Source organism: Orbicella franksi, chromosome 1 (genome assembly GCF_964199315.1).
Source record: "Orbicella franksi chromosome 1, jaOrbFran1.1, whole genome shotgun sequence".
NCBI lineage: Eukaryota > Metazoa > Cnidaria > Anthozoa > Scleractinia > Merulinidae > Orbicella > Orbicella franksi.
In genome coordinates this window covers 2,540,197-2,556,941 of record NC_138145.1, presented here as the reverse complement: position 1 = coordinate 2,556,941, position 16,745 = coordinate 2,540,197, and the positions used below count along the sequence as shown (strand labels likewise).

The 16,745-nt window shown below is 38.8% G+C and overlaps 1 protein-coding gene across 1 annotated transcript; it reads left to right on the top strand.

Annotated features, from left to right (window-relative positions):
* The first annotated feature begins 4,072 nt into the window (after window positions 1-4,072).
* Window positions 4,073-16,709, top strand: LOC145485055 (cholesterol 7-desaturase nvd-like). Its single transcript, XM_081463710.1, has 4 exons — window positions 4,073-5,594; window positions 7,830-8,078; window positions 8,899-9,072; window positions 11,049-16,709. The coding sequence occupies exons 1-4, from the start codon at window positions 4,812-4,814 to the stop codon at window positions 11,208-11,210; spliced, it is 1,368 nt and encodes a 455-aa protein (XP_081319836.1). The 5' UTR covers window positions 4,073-4,811; the 3' UTR covers window positions 11,211-16,709.
* Window positions 16,710-16,745: the final 36 nt, after the last annotated feature.

Sequence of the window (16,745 nt, the reverse complement as noted above, 5' to 3'; positions counted from 1 at the left end):
TGTATAGGCAATAGTTTTTGAGACATGAGCAATATACAATTAGCGCGCGCTCACGAGCGCGTGCACATACACAACAGATACAAAATTAAATGGTGACTTTTTCTAAACGGCTTGGCTTGCGAGAGACAAATCGTAGTTTTTTCCTCGGAAACGAGTACCGGGGCCTAACGATTTTGTTATTTAGTTTGAATGGAAAGATCACCTTCTTTCTATACAGTGAATATGGTCCAATTCCTATTGCAGAGTAAAAAATTATCAAGGAAAATGAGAGCATAGAAAGCGCTCGTAAAAGATAATATGTGGCCCCAGAACACTGCGTGCTTGGAAGAAATTGTATCCCTGTCGACTAAATATGAGTGCCCTTATTGTGAAACGTACATCAAATTGCTCCTTAACATTTATGCAATACATCCGTTCTTGTATTTCTCGCTTAACTTGCTGTCTATTTTTCTGCTCTCTTAAAGCGTAAGGTGAATGGTTCAAATATAACCGTTTCTGAAAGCAGAATTATGGGGTTTATTGAAGGTCCTCCTGCTCCTAAACGAATATGGGGACCCCCCCTTTTTTTATTTCAAATTATTAAGTTCTCTTGATATAAGCAGCCAACAGGTAAAGTTTGAATCTATTGTGAGTTCTATTTCGATGGAATTACCTTAAATTCCCATAAAAAAATTCCATTCGCAGGAGATCTAATCAGCCAAACTCGAAAAGTAAAACGATGAGAAGTCAACAACAACAACCATTTTATTTTGCATGATACATAGAATATCACTCAGCAAAAGAATACATTAAACTTAAATAAGCAAAAAAACTACTCAAAATAGTAAAAACTAAACGAGCTGAGTAGTTACAAGAATTATTAAAGACTACCACAAGGCTGACACAATGTCGTATGCAGTCGAACCTGTATTAAGCGGCACCGTATTAACCGGTCACCCTCTATTGTACTCTATTAAGCGGTCAGTTTTCAAAGTCCCGAAATTACTTCCCTTAATTACTGTAATTTTGACCTGTCACCTCTATTAAGAGGTCGCGGTCACTATTTGCGAAGTCCCAACGGTACTTTTTCTATTGTCTTGACCTGTATTAAACGATCACACAGTATCAGTTACAGTCGAACCTCTTTTAAGCGGCCACTGTCGGGGACGAGACAACTGGCCGCTTAACAGAGGAGGCCGTTTAATAGAGGTCCACGCGAAAACAACGTTGGGCGTGGCCCAGTTTTCAGTTTATCAAATATAGGTACAAACAAATGAAAGTGGAGAAAAAGTAGAACAATATATGATGGTTATAATATGGTCCATAACGTTAACGAAAGCCAAAGAAACAATTACGCTTACAGACGCGACGTGTCTGTCAATCCAACACTGGCTCGTGTGCTGTACAAACAAACTAAAACGCTTCGAGACTTTGTTTTGTGACTGTTTTAATCAAATACGGCTGAAAATGTGTTTTTACAGAATTCCATATTGTCATTCTTTTACCTTCATCGATCTGGCTAAAAACGTCCAACTTCAAATCTTCCTGGCTGTTTAAAAGAGGAATGAAACAAAACAAAATCACGCTTGGGACGGCAATAAGCTGGCTGCAGCCGCCTAATAGAGGTGGCCGTTTAATAGAGGTTTTTACTACATTGTATAGCTGACAATTTTACCGGGACTTTGGCCGCTGGCCGCCAAATAATGGCTGGCCGCTTTATAGGGCGCCGCCTAGTAGAGGTTCGACTGTACTTGTTCATACAGTTTCAAATAATGTAACACATGAGGTACAACAATCAGTTGGGCGATAATCTTTTTTGCTTGTCTCTAGGTCTCGGATCCATAAAGCAAAACTGACTTCGCGTTGGAGTTAAAGATCCTTATCTTCGTGTACAGAGAGATCAGTGAACTTTAATCTCCATATTGGTCCGTTAATATGGAGAAAGCAGCTTGTGCCTTCCTTCACCTGGCCGCAACATCTTCCTCAGTGCCACCCGTGGTAATGATAAGGCTGCCCAGCAATATCGGTATGAGAAGGCTAAGTTGGCTGTTGAGCTAGATTAAAAGATCAATTGTATACAAAAGGTGTTAGTTTTCAAATAGAAATCAAACGCGCGCAAAAAATAAAACGTGCACCAAGACAATTATAACATTTTAGATTTTCTTTAATATCAACAAAGTTTATCTTCATGAAAAGTGACAGAGAAAAGAAAGAAATTCGTTCGGAATATTTAAGCTTTGTTAAATATACTTAGAAAAAAAAATCAATAGTTTATAACCTATTTCACCAAAGTAATTCAGCACTGCAGGATACCTGTGGGATCATGAGCGCAGAACTAGGTAAATAACCCAATGACACCTGGAGCTTTTTGGCAAAAACGCATTTTTTGGACATTTTGGACATTTTTAGCCTAGGTATGAGCTGAATTAGCTCCAATCTACTCAAAAAGTCATTTCCTTTGCTCGAAGGAACGGAAATTTTCAATAGCAACTTCCAGCAATTTCTAATGTCTCGCGAACAACGCCGTCAAATTTGACTTGAAGTGCCTCGAGACTACGACCTTAGCCTTGGACGTTTCTGCTCTAAAGGTCCGCCCGACACAAGAAACCATTGCCCACGATCGCTTCTTACGGAAACTTGAAGAACATCTCTGTATCAGCAATTCCCATCGTTGGACATCAAATAACTTTACAGTTCACAAGTATCAAGGCTGGCACTAAACTCCAAATGAACAGTCAAACAGATCACAAATGCACTGCCACTAATCCGAAGATGATTACCCTTCCAAATTTTTAGACTTCTTTAAATCCAAATTTTTAAACTACGATGAGTTCCGCACTAAACGAGGGAACACCCAGAAAGAACTTCAAAAAGTCAAACAAGTTTAGACATGTAAAAATTAAATAACAGAAAGATAGATTCTGAAGCCTACCAAAGATTTGTCAGTGAGAGGAGTATCGAATGGTCCTATTTAATTTAAAAATGCTCGCAAAATTTGGCCTTTGCTCGAACTGCTCGCAAAAATTAGATGTGTGCTCGCTTGGTCGTGCTCGCGAAATTTTTGCAACTGCTCGCATGCTCGGATTTTTGTAAAAATTCTCTGCCGTGTAGCAGAAGAATAATTTGCATCTTGCAAACAAAACAAGGAAAAGTTGGGGAAACATGCAAGCGCTATATGAATGTTTTTGGAGACATGTTTCCTTGTTTTATTGAAACTGACAGGCGTAAGAATTATCCGTGAAAGGCACCCCGCAAATGGATGAAAGTAATCTAGAGTCATGATGACATGAAGAATATTACTATTACTATTTGACCTTCAGAGCCTGTCAGAGGCTGTCCAAGCTGTATGGCTGCAACTGATTAGATCATGGATGCCTCCAAATGAAGCTTCATTGCGTTAAATCTTTTTCAGTCAATCAGTGGGAACTGACACGGTTTGCCGATCATCGAGACCGAAGCTCGAAATGCTTGGCAAACTAAATGCCACGTTGTGTACATTTCCTAAGAATTATGTAACCCAAAAACATACTTTTTATATCACAACTCCGTTAAGTCTGGGAGCTTTTAACTTCTCGTAGTGTGTTCACAACGTCAGGAGGTAGGGTAATCCTAGTGTTAGGGTAACTCTACCTCCTACCTCCTACCTCCTACCTCCTACCTCCTACCTCCTACCTCCCTAGTGCTATGGTTACCCTAGCAAGAGGGTTACCCTAGCACTCCCACATTTCTCATTTTTGTTTTTGTTTTTGTTTTTTTTTCATGTACGTGTTTATAAGGCAGGTAGGTTTACCATGGCTCTAGGGTAGCCTAGGGCTCCCTTAGCGCCAGGGTAACTTGCCTCATAAACGCTCCAAGAAGCAAAATATGATAAAACACCAGCAAAACAAGCAAATTGTGACTCAAGAAACATCGTAAGTATTTATTCACATTTTGTTTTTTTTGCTTTGGATTGAAAATGTTTCAAATAACGGCTTTTTGTGACCGCAATTTTTGAAATAATGTTAGTCGCTACTGTGTCCACTGTCGCTAAAATATTCATTGCAAAATTGTTTGTAGTTTTGCTGTGAAATTAATCCCAAACTAAAGAAGAAGAACTATCTGGGATTTAAATTGAGCGTAGAAATTGAAACGATTTGAGTGGAACTGAAAAAGAGAAAACAGGTTTTGGCAATACAGTTATTATCGGTTGCGTGTGTTAAATTTTTAACTTAACTTTTTTAAAGTCCTCGCTGCTCGCAAGGCAAATTTGATCACTGCTCGTGCTCGCAAAAATAAACGCACTGCTCCCATGCTCGCAAATGCGCGCAAAGACCATTCGATACCCCCAGTGAGGGCTTTTATTTCGGTCTCCTGAAATGACTGATTTTGAGGTATCTGTGTTTGCTAGAAATTGTTCCCTTAATTTGGGTATAAAGTAGTCTTCTCACAATAATCGGTTGGGGCGTAGACGTTTGTGATGAAAAAGCAATTATCATCTATTGTAGCTTGTGCGGGTAAAAATCTTCCTTCTAAAATAATGTCTGCTTCTACTTTTTGTAAATAAAAGGTGGCACCGTGCGAAAAAAAACAAGAAAACATTACATCACCCCATTGGGAATGTAACCATGGATGTAAAAATACCGAATAGAGTGCCATGCCTAGAGGGGTGCAATGCATAAATTATGTTCCAACGTTGCTCTTTTTTTTTCACGAATGATAATTTTTTTTTTGGCGGTTTATTTACGTTGATTATTTATGTATGCGTTCGAAATCCATCATCCTATCAGATAGCTTTCTTTGTGTCGAGCTGAACAACTGGGACAAGTGTAGTTTGAGAATCTTGCCAATCAAGAATGGCGTCCTCTAAACTGCTTTGCTCCTGTCTTTTCTTAGCCGTTGTTGCAGCAGCATCGCCAATGCTTTTAAAATTACACGACTTTTCCCACTCAGTCTGGGGCACGACTTTACCGCTGTTTGCGACTACGGTGCAAAACTTAAACTCCTGGCTTCTTGCAGCATGTTCTCTACCACTCGGCTACATAATGTTGAAACTTTGGAAGTTATTCTTTACTCCTTTAGAAATGAAGCGAAAACTCCACGAGATTGGCTATGTGTCGGAAGAGAAGCGATCATTAAAAGACGTAGCGAACGAATATCGAAAGCGGAAGAGGTGCGGCGACATTCCACCTGTTTATCCGAATGGATGGTTCCATGTACTCGATTCACACGAGCTGGCAGTGAGTGATGTTAAGTATATTTCCGTGTTAGGAGAGCATCTTGCTGTGTTTAGAGGAACTGATGGTGTAGCGTATATTATCAATGCATATTGCCCGCATCTGGGAGCAAATTTAGGAATTGGAGGCCAGGTTGTTGGGAACTGCCTACAATGTCCATTCCACGGTTGGGTTTTCCGCGGGGAGGACGGAAAATGTGCTAAAATTCCGTACAGTGATAAAATTCCTGATTGTGCACAAATCAAAGCATGGCCATGCGTAGAAAAGAATTCTACTATTTACATTTGGTATCATGCAGAGGGGATCGAACCCACTTGGACACCTGATGATATTGAAGAGATCAGCAATGGAACTTGGACATACAGGGGCTTTACACAGCACACGATAAATGCACACATTGAGGTAAATTGTATTGTTCAAACTGTGTTCCTTTTTGGGATTGATTTCTTTAGAGTAGCAGAGTTCACCGTAAAGATATCCTCACCATATTGTAATTAAAAGCATCATGATCAAATTTCTCTGAGCTGATGTATTTTTCTGTTGACCAGTTCATAGGTCGTATCATCACGCACATCAGGTGATTAGCACACTTATGTGATCGACGCCTTTCTAAAGTAGCCTGTTCTAAATTTCGAAGACCTGCGTACTATTGGGTAGTTTATTTGTCTTCTACTCGTTCCTAATACGCATTGCATGTTTCATTTCGGTTTGGGAAACGTGATAATTGTCATGTGTGTGTAACAGTCTCTGGCACTTAACTTTGTACATTGTTCTGACTGCATATATTATGTTAATGTGAGTGCGTATTTAGGTTTAGACTTTCCGTGCGACTGCGGACAGGAAAAAAGATGCACAAAGTAAAGTGAGTTGTGCATGTTACTTTCTACATCTTTTTCCTGTCCACAGTGGTGCAAAAATTTTAAAACTAAATAGTTTACATACTTAGCATTAACAAAATTTATACAGTCGAAACTATGGAAAGCAGGATGATAACACATTTTTGTTTCACTACAAATATTGCTATGGTGTTGATGCCTCTGTTTGCTTTATGTGCAAAAACAAACAGTCAATCATAATTACTGAAACCAAGGAACATGCACTATGACTGGGTCTGTAAACATGGACCAGATGGTGGTGGATGGCAGTTGGAAAAATGTGGATGACAAAATGAGGATGGAAAAATGAGGATGGAAAAATGATGGCGAAGCGGGAATGGAAAATTGTGAATGACAATATATGCAGATGATAAATCCTTATGAAGTTGAGGGAAAATTAACTTAGGATGTTTTCTTACAGTCCTTAAGTACTGAAAGAAACTGGAGTCTGATGACAAAAGGAAAGTCTAGTCTGTTATTATTCAATCAAGGCTTTCCGTTTGTTTTTCTATATTTGGCCAGTGTAAAAATGTTTGGGTCTGTTTTGTGATTGAATAAAAGATATTGGACTTCTCCTGGCCTAAATTCTATAAGATGGCCTGATTTATTTACAACTACATTGAAGGACCTTCACTGTCTACGCCTAGGAAAATCTCCACTGCAGAACACAGACCTTGTCAAATGAAATGCAGCTACAGTAACCGAATGTGCTCCACTATACCTGAATAGTCCCTGTGTCATGGTGTGGGAATCTGACAAAAACCTGATTTAGAAATCTTTCCCAAAGATATTAAAAAGTACACTTCAATTCCTAACTGCACATAGGTGTTCCGGGACAAAGCTTTTCTTGTACGTTTTAATGGTTTCACCAGATCAAAACTAAATAATTTACTATCTTGCTATATCAGAAAGGAAATGTGTGAATAAAATGACAAAAATAAATGATGGCAAAAATAATTCAGGATATTGAATCCATCCAAAAGATAAAAGTCTTAATCGTAAACCGTACATGTACCATAACTCTTTCTGTCGATAAAAGTTTATTCTTCTCTTTGGCATACCAAAAGAGCATTAATCTCACAAATATTTCCACTGCCAGCCATCAGAGGAAACAACAGTATTCTTACTGTGACAATTGAATTCTGTTGACAGATACGCCACTTCTCCCTACCTAAAATAGTGAAAGTCGACTGGCACCAAGAGACCAATCAACATAGTAGTTAATACCCCTCATCAAGATTTTATCATCCACAAATTGTCATTCGCATTTTTCCATCCACATGTGTTCATCCACATTTTTCCATCTGCAATTTTCCATCCGCATTTTTCCATCCATGTTTTATCATCTGCATTTTTCCATCCACCAACTGCCATCTGCTGCCATCTGCTGCCATCTTGTCTGCATTTTATTGAGACCCACTATGACAGCTGTCTTTATCGTAAGCTTCATTTGGCGCTGAAAAGGATTTGGGGAAATCGTGTTGGCCAGCGGTTTAACAAGAGAGAGAATCTGCATAATTATGATGTCTGTTTCCAGATTCCAGAAAATTTTCATACCCACCCCAAGAGTTATTGGAACTTCCAAAAAACTAGACTCTGGTCTTAGAAGCTAGGATCTCAAAAGCCAAATTTGTTAATGAAAGAACCAAAACTGGAATTTACAGAGGGATGGAGGCAGTTTAAAAACCAACACATTTATGTTTTGGGGTGTCTTTCTTTTTATTTTATTTTTACAATTTTTTTTTTATCACAACCTATGAAGGATACTTCAGAAAATGGATCAGATTTAGCCCACCTTGGTCATCTTCATAGCTCACCTATTATCTCAGGTACTGATCTAAGATACAGCTTGTCTAGCTGGTGGGAGCAGTTTGGAAAACACAAGTGGCATGCTGAGTGGAAACCACTGGAGAATGATGAAAAGCATGTTGGATACTTGAGGTTGACACATGTCTTGTCAATCTTTGGATACATAATACCATACACTGACTTCCATTTAACAGCCAGGCAGGTTTGTATTATGTTCTGATAATCTATGCACTGATTCTTGTCGATATTTGCATGATAGATAATATTATTATCCAGCAGCTCTCTGTTCAATTCAGTTTAAGAAATTTAACACTAATTTGTGAAAATTATAAAGATGAAAACAGTTGAACCTTTTTAATGTCAACCCTGGCCAAAATGAGATATAATGACTGTGTCTTTGGCTAAAGGTGCTTATTGTAGAGGTAATGACTGTATCAACGCTTGTTTCCCTGAGATGAAATGGACTGTCATTAATGAAGAAATGTCAGTACCATAGAGGATTCTGGTTTCTCTGGCATCAAGTGAATTGTAGGGTCTGCACAAAGCATGCGCCAGCAAGTCATAGATATTATAGGGGTGTACATAATAAAGAAACTCTGTTTTTAGGCTCAATGTTCACTGGTCTCTCATGTCTGGTCTACCAGCTAGCAGCGCAGGCTCGTTTCATGAGCAGCAGCTGGTAATCAAGCCTATTCCATTTTAAGTGGTATCTTTTAGGGGTCAAATAAAGCTCAAGCCACACCCAGATTGATCTCCTATCTGGTTTTAATTCAAATAATTTTTCCCGTCAGCTTTCCCAACCTTTTCATATCAGAGTCCCCCCAACTCCCCAGCCAGAGGTTCTGGATTTCTTAACTCTAAGTAATAACTTGGGCCTGATCTTTCTAAAGGCTGTACTCCCGTTTTTACCCGAAAAGCAAAACTGCCCAAAATAAAGCTTTCTTGGTTAAACTTGTTAATATTTAATCTTGTCTTCAAAAATGTTATGTTTTACACAGTCTGTTTTTCTCATTCTTTTACAGACTGGGCCAGGTCTTGTATTTATGAAATGGAGAAGTTCTGTGGGTGATGGAATCTTCCTTCATTCAATCACTCCAAAAGAACCACTGTTACAAATCATGCGTCATTCACTCTATGCATCCTGGACTGTCCCTACAATTCTTGCCAAATTTTTTCTTTATGCAGAAGCTCTGCAGGTATTTTCAATAACTGTCCCATTATCTTATACTGATTAAGATTACAACGCTAAATGTACACGATGCAGCAATAAAATCAGGAGGTCTTGTTTGCCTCACATTTCAGTGTTAAGTGCAAACAGGCCATATTTGTATTCTTGGTATTGGACTGGCACTAGCTTGCAATGCAGGCTCATGTGGGGAATATCATTTTAAAAGAGACAAATGCCATATAATTTAAAAAGATTCCCTGCATTAGTGTCAGTTGCAAGCTAGGTCCAGTCCTATACCGCAAATACGAGTATGGTCTATTATCCATTAATAAGTTAAGTAGTTTACTAAGTAAGGACTTTATTTTATGAGAGTAACACTATGACAGTACAACTGTCTAGTCTTCTCTGGGAGGAATGTAGACCAGACTCTAGAGAAAAGTGGAAATCAAGCCAAGACTGCAGTATTTGTCTACTACACTTAGCTTGCTGCTTTAAATCCAGTCCAAAGGAATCCTAAGTTTTTTTTCTGTGGACCAGTTAGCTAGAATAACAATATACAGTGTGCAGGCTGGATCACAGTTGATCTTGGCACTAACCGAGAATGCTAAATAAATCCAGTTGCCACCTAATCCAGCTGCTGGCAACATGGAAAATTATGCATAAATGTATGGTTGAAATTTTTAAAAACCTATTCTAGCCAAATACTATGTTATTTCATGATATCAATGTAAACTGAGATTTATGTATCATTTGAAATATTTTATGCTGGAGACTTGCTTTGAAGACCATTAGATACAAGCAAAGACAGCAAGGAATGAATGATTGGTTTTGAGAGCCAAGGTGTTTACATGTAGCTTAGGGTGTTGTTAGCATAGCCTGCTCGCAGGCTCACGTTGGAGCACAAGCATGCGTAGCATAGCCATGAGACAAGAAAGTGAGCCTGCTCTGATCTCTGCAAATTTTTTATTTCCACCCCAGATACTGCAGAAAAGAATAAGTCAATTAATTTTCATGGGAAGTATGAACTTTGGCAGCTCAGATTTCTTGGGAAAACAACATATAGGTGCAATATCTGTTGTTCATAAAGATTTGCCAAAGAAAAACTGTCAAAGTTTATGTCTACTACGGCCACAAACTTGATTCGAAGTGATCTTGCTTTGGCAATCTGGTCTTTGACTATGCTGGCAAACGGGCAAATGCCTTTGTGTTGTTTTGTTGCCCGCTTACAATCACACACGTTTGTAATATTTAACTCTTCCCATATGCAGTCGGCAACACGACAAGTACGTCTTGATTCATTAACATATATTTTCTTGCTCCCTCTTTAGTTTGGAACTTTGTTAAAACATAAGTAGTAAGCGTACTCAACTCTTCCGCTGACTCCAAATGTGGATGACTTGTTTTTTATTGTGCGGTAAATTACCGACTCCATGGGGATTTAATCGCTCCTAATCAGACATAACAGATTGACAGTTTTCTTACCTTTCCTGCTTTTCGACCAATGGTATTTCACTTCACTCGGACGAAGCAGAAATGAAAGGAAATTACAGAGATCAGGGCAGGCTCACTTTCTTGGCGCCTCTTCACCAAACTCCTTCCTGCCTGATCGCTTTGCTCTTTGCCGCTCACGTGTGTGACTCAAAGGTGAGCCTGCTTGCAGGCTATTGTTACCATGGAAACACTACCCACCCTCAGCTCTTGAATGGGGTTGACAGAGCAGCAAGGCTTAAAGTGGGATGACACAATGTGGACCCTCAAACTGGACCCCCCCTTTTGTACCCCCAAAATGAGCATTGTAGAACACCTAAATTTCTAGTAAACATGTCTTTGAACGGTCCATATTTTGTACTCTCCCAGGATAAAGTTGTATGGTTACTTATCAGTCCTTGTTGCGCCATGAGATGTAGAAGGCCTTTGCATTGTAACTAGTTAATAGTGGTAGTAACTGTTATAGTGCAATATTTCATGTTGACATTAACCAGATTCATGTGCTGTTTTTTATAGCTTGAACGTGATATTATGATATGGAACCACAAGACTTATGTGTCAAGGCCACTGTTGGTAAAGGAGGATCAGTTAATTAGGAAGCATCGGCGGTGGTACTCTCAATTTTTTTCTGAGAACAGTCCACGCCTATCAATGAAGAAAGAAACCTTAGATTGGTGATGTCATGAAACCTGTATAATGCATGCTATTTTCTGCTCCGAAACCCCTCTGGGGGAGTACCTGACCAATGCTTGAGTATAGGGGTTGCACCAGAAGTTTAACACCCTGACCCCAATAAGGACGGTGCCTACTAAATATGCTAGGTTAGGACCACACCGAAAAAGTAAATCTAAATTGCAAGGGCTATTGGAATCCACAAAGAAAAATTGGGGTAGCCACGCATTTTTTGAGATAATTAGCCTTGAATCTCAACAAAAACGGTGACATCAGGATTTTCTGAAAAAAGAAGAAATATTTCTTCACAGATTTCCTTCAAATTCGCCTTTACGTACAGAAAAGCAAACACAATTATAAAGATCTTAAAACTGCATGGTAAATGGTAACATATAAAACATTTGTGGTATGCTTTTAATACCAAAATTGTTGCAAAAGTGCTTTTAGCGTCTCTCAGACAGCCTTCCTCTGGTTCAGCTTAAATACAGTCTAAATACCTTTTGCTCACAACCAGAAACAAATGACGTGTTGAATAGGCTTGCCACTTCCATTTCATAACATAAAATATAGGGGTAACCATACGTTTGTAATGTTATTGATATTTTTTGAAAACTTTTATGGTGCCCATTACATTTTTTTCCTACCACCTCCCCAGTAAATAAAACGCATCTCACACTTGTTTTGCACATGCACTACGCCATCTGCAGGTACACATTTACAGTTGGATTTCAGTATAATTTTTGATGGATAGCTAGTTTTTCAGCTGGAAGACATTAACAGTCAGTGGTTAGCAATGTGCTGCTCTTCCGGTATTCCTGGTTTAAGTGCAGGTTCATTAAACTTGATTTGGTCACAGTAGGAAAATTTTGCATTCATTTTAGTCGTGTACTTGATAGGGTAGTTGATTGCATCAATGTCAACCCCAGCACATGTGTTGCGCTTAAACCATGCCTTGTGTGATGCGCAGAACGTACGTGCACTAACATAAGTAGGCACCGTCCTCAAGGGCAAAGAAACTGTAAAATATATAGACATCCTATGTGGGACAATGTGTGCCTCCAGAAATTATCTATACCCACACCAAGGACGGTTAATGGCAATTTGAAGGCAGAAACGGGTCTCAAAGCTGGAATTCCAGAGGGATTTAAGGAGCTTCATTACTCTTCATGAATCTTGAAAAGTTTAGCGTACGTTTGTCAAGTTGGTTGTTTGTAATCTGTACTAACTAATCTTTGCCATACTTGACCTTCCTTCCATTGTTTTGGTTTAATTTATCACTACCTCATTGGTGTTTTAGTAACTTAACAAAGTATTATTTTATAAAAGGTAAGGTAATGTTATACGTGGCTAAAAATGACTCTTAACTTGTGACAGTGTTCCTTTAAGTGGGGATAATAAAAACCTCCATAGGAGGGGTAAGGATATTTTCTGGAACAACACAGTACTCTCTCTCTAGATTAACGGACAACCAAGTATTTTCTTGCCTGAAAATTTCCTGATGCTATGTGATGACCTGTTAGATATTAGCATAAATCTCCAACCTAGAATTGAGGAGAACTGAGTATGTAGACCATATAGATCTACAAAGTTGGTGGCTTCTCATTACTCAGTTTAAATGTCCACACAACAGTGGTGTCCTGCAATAGTTTTGCAGATATTTTTCATTGTTGTTTGCTAAGAGCTAACATAGTACAGTCAATGTTTTAGGATGAATGATTTTGATTTTTAATGAGTTAATTATTACAGTCGAAACACTGTTAAGCGGCCACCTATTAAGGTGGCTGAACACAGTTTTTGATACCTGGGTTTCATTCACCTTTTTCTCTGAAACCCTTGATCCCTTGGTCGCCAAAAATGGCAGCAAGTAAGTTAACAACACAAACTTTTGTTTTTTGCTGGTTAAGCTGACGTATGTGCCATTGCCATGGCAACAAAAATAAATATAAACAGGCCTTTAAAATCGGTTTTGTTTATTTGTAGAAAATCTACTGGTAGTGGTCAGATTTTCTTTATAATTTGCATGCAACAAGCTTGTAAGGATTCTCACAAGTTAACACCATTTTAATAATAATTTAACAGAGAGATCTTTAATTATCCCTCGTGGAAGGTTCACTGGAATATCTAGAATTTCCTTTGCTAAAGTCCAGTTTTTTTCAATACTCCAGTTACTTATTTCCTAAAGTATTTTCGTGCCAAATTTCGTGAAATTCTAATGAGTGGTTCTCGAGAAATAGGCGTATTTCCGTGAGTGCAATTTTTCATCCAATCGCAATTTGTTGACTTACTACGCATGCATTGCATTTAACTGGGTTCTTTTGGTAACAAAGAAAAAGCTGAGAATTACTGGGTTCTTTGCATCGTTACCCTTTCTAACATATCTTTGTAATAAAAGACTAAAACCATCAATACACCACGTTCAGTTATAGAGAAAAATAGCACAGATAGTGGGGCTGTTGAGTAAATAAAATGATCGCTCTATTGACAGCATGTTTGTTTTTTGCAATCCTTGTGCACGTGCTGAATTGCATCAGCAAAAGCGTGCATGAAAACTGTTTGGCCACCTTAAATGGTCACCCCTATTAGGCGGCCAGTAATCAAAGTCCTGATGAGGGTTTTTCTATTGTTTTTACCTTTATTAAATGGCCAACCCCTTTTAGGAGGCCACTACCCATTTCCCTGAGGGTGGCCGTTTAATAGGGGTCAAAATGTAGTTGAGTTTTGCTAAAGTGAACAGTAGACTCATTGAAAATGTATTGAGTTGTATTAGAAGCGATGGGATTTATTAAGTGCACATTAGGAGCAAGTCCTTACTTCTATTCCTCTTTTAATATTATATATATTCGATTAGTCTTTAAATTCATGATGCTGGTCACATCACCGGTGTGCAAGCTTTTTTGATCATGGGCCTTATGCAGTCAAGAGGAAGGTTGTGAGAGGCACGGTGGACTCATGGTTACCAGTAGTGTGCTCATCTCTGGATCAAGCAGTCCAGGTTAGAGCCTTGGACATTGTGTTCTTGTCTTGTGTTCTTGAGCAAGACACTTTCTTCTCACAGTGCTTCTCTCCAGTTACCCGGGCATATAAATGGGTACCAGGGACCTTAATACCGGGGGTTGCCCTGCGATGGACTAGCATCCTATCCAGGGGGGAGTAGAAGTACTCCTAGTCGCTTCATGCTACAGAAACTGGGATAAGCTGGCCTGATGGGCCACTTGGCTCATATGCAGACTTTACTAGGAAAAAGGTTAGGTAGTCTATCAACCTGAATAACATGGTGACCAATGCTCGACGGACACTCAGTTGACATATCTGTCACTATGGCAACTGACACATGGACGACAAGTTAACAGATAGTCATCCAAGAGTGTTGGCTGATACTCAGCCGAGATTCGGAAAAAGCACACCCGTTGTTGCAGTAATAGGTGTTATCTTTTGTTTTCTTGATTTCTTTGCATGTTGTATTGCAGAACAAGTACATTTAATAACTAAAAGGTGTTTTGTTCTTTGTTCAGTGTTACCATGCCAATTTCTAGTGTGCAAAAATTCAAAACTAAAGGTTTAGTGTGTGTTAAATATGCATATGATAAACATTTGGCAATTTTTTCAATACCATAATTTTAGTGCGTAGTTTTTGAGCAAGAGTGTTTTTAAATCAAAACTTATAGATATCTGTATGGCTAGCATATTATCAGTATATTGAAATAGACAGAATATATTAATATATATAAAATATCAAGCTTATGCTTCTAAATGTGGACATGCTGACACTACTTACAAGCTATGTTTTGTATAAGTTTATTCACCTGCAGTAGCTCTATAATACCTGTGTAGGTTTAATGAGTAGGCAATGTAATTCTTTCGTGTTTTCTGTTATTTCCAAGGTAATAAAATTGTTGAAATATAAGGAATAACGTTATTTGACGTTTCGATGTATGCAACATCATTATCAAGAATAAAAATCATTGAATGTCAAAGTTGTTAAAAGAGTTGAGTTATGAATATCATTACTTGGCATTCCTGTGAGCATGATAATTATGCTAATGGAATAGCTTTGCACAAATTGAGTCCGATTGCACATTCAGTGATGGTTTGAGAACTTGTATAAACAACATTTCATAAACAACGCAGTCTAGTTTATTCTGGCACTTTTTGAGGACTGCAAAAATTGTCCGTGATAGTTGGTTTGTTGACTCCATGTTGTTTCATATGTTTGCATTGGATTAATAATTTAAATATAATTACTATTATTAGATGTGCTGGTCACAAGTTTTGCATGTTATAGCAAGTGACATTTGTTTTTGTTTGTGAAATAAATATTTCGTCTCTTTATATATTTTACATTGACCAGTAATAAAGATAAGGTTATTTAAGAAGTTGTCATTCTTAATTTTCTAGGCCAGCCTGAAGCAAGTTTCTTTCTTCAAATGTCATTTTGCAATTACTTGATCTGGTCATGCATATGTAGGATAGATTTTCATTTGACATAATTTAATCAAATTGGGATTTTGCCCTCAGGTCTTGATAGCCTCATTTCCCAAGTGTGAGGTGGGGCTAAGACTATTAAGACCTGGGGGCAACATTCTCAAATAAGAACCCTCCCTCACTCTTCATAAATAAGACCATCAAGACCTAAGATCCAACATTCTCAAAGAGCCCTCCCTCATGCTGGGTAAGTAAGACCATCAAGACCTAAGGTCCAACATTCTCAACGAAGAGCCCTCCCTCACACTGGGTAAATAAGACCATCAAGACCTAGGGGCTAACATTCTTAAATAAGAGCCCTCCCTCACACTGGGTAAATAAGACCATCAAGACCTAAGGGCTAACATTCTCAAAGAAGAGCCCTCCCTCACACTGGGTAAATAAGACCACCAAGACCTAAGGGCTAACATTCTCAATGAAGAGACCTCCCTCACACTGGGTAAATAAGACCATCAAGACCCAAGGGCTAACATTCTCAAAGAAGACCCCTCCCTCTCACTGGGTAAATAAGACCACCAAGACCTAAGGGCTAACATTCTCAACGAAGAGACCTCCCTTGTGCTGGGTAAATAAGACCATCAAGACCTAAGGGCCAACATTCTTAAAGAAGAGCCCTCCCTCACACTGGGTAAATAAGACCATCAAGACCTAAGGGCCAACATTCTTAAAGAAGAGCCCTCCCTCACACTGGGTAAATAAGACCATCAAGACCTAAGGGCCAACATTCTTAAAGAAGAGCCCTCCCTCACACTGGGTAAATAAGACCATCAAGACCCAAGATCCAACATTCTCAAATAAGAGCCCTCCCTTACACTTGTTAAATACAACCATCAAGGCCTAAGGGCCAACATTCTCAAAGACAAGCCCTCCCTTGAATTATTGTGGGGAAAGGAACACAGGCTCACAAATGTTTCTGGCTAGTTACCATCACAATACACATCATACCAAGGTTGCTCTCTTGACATTGAATACAGCTCAGGACATTTATAACATATTGCAGTACCAGAAAATGTCCATACTCCCCCCCCCCCCCCCCCCCCCATACAGAAGGGATTTGAA

Excerpts from the sequence above, each read along its gene's own strand:
- LOC145485055 (XM_081463710.1), top strand. The coding sequence starts at position 4,812 with ATGGCGTCCTCTAAACTGCTTTGCTCCTGTCTTTTCTTAGCCGTTGTT. Across the intron at positions 8,079-8,898 it reads TCCATTTAACAGCCAGGCAG|ACTGGGCCAGGTCTTGTATT; the intron begins GTTTGTATTATG and ends ATTCTTTTACAG. Across the intron at positions 9,073-11,048 it reads TTTATGCAGAAGCTCTGCAG|CTTGAACGTGATATTATGAT; the intron begins GTATTTTCAATA and ends TGTTTTTTATAG.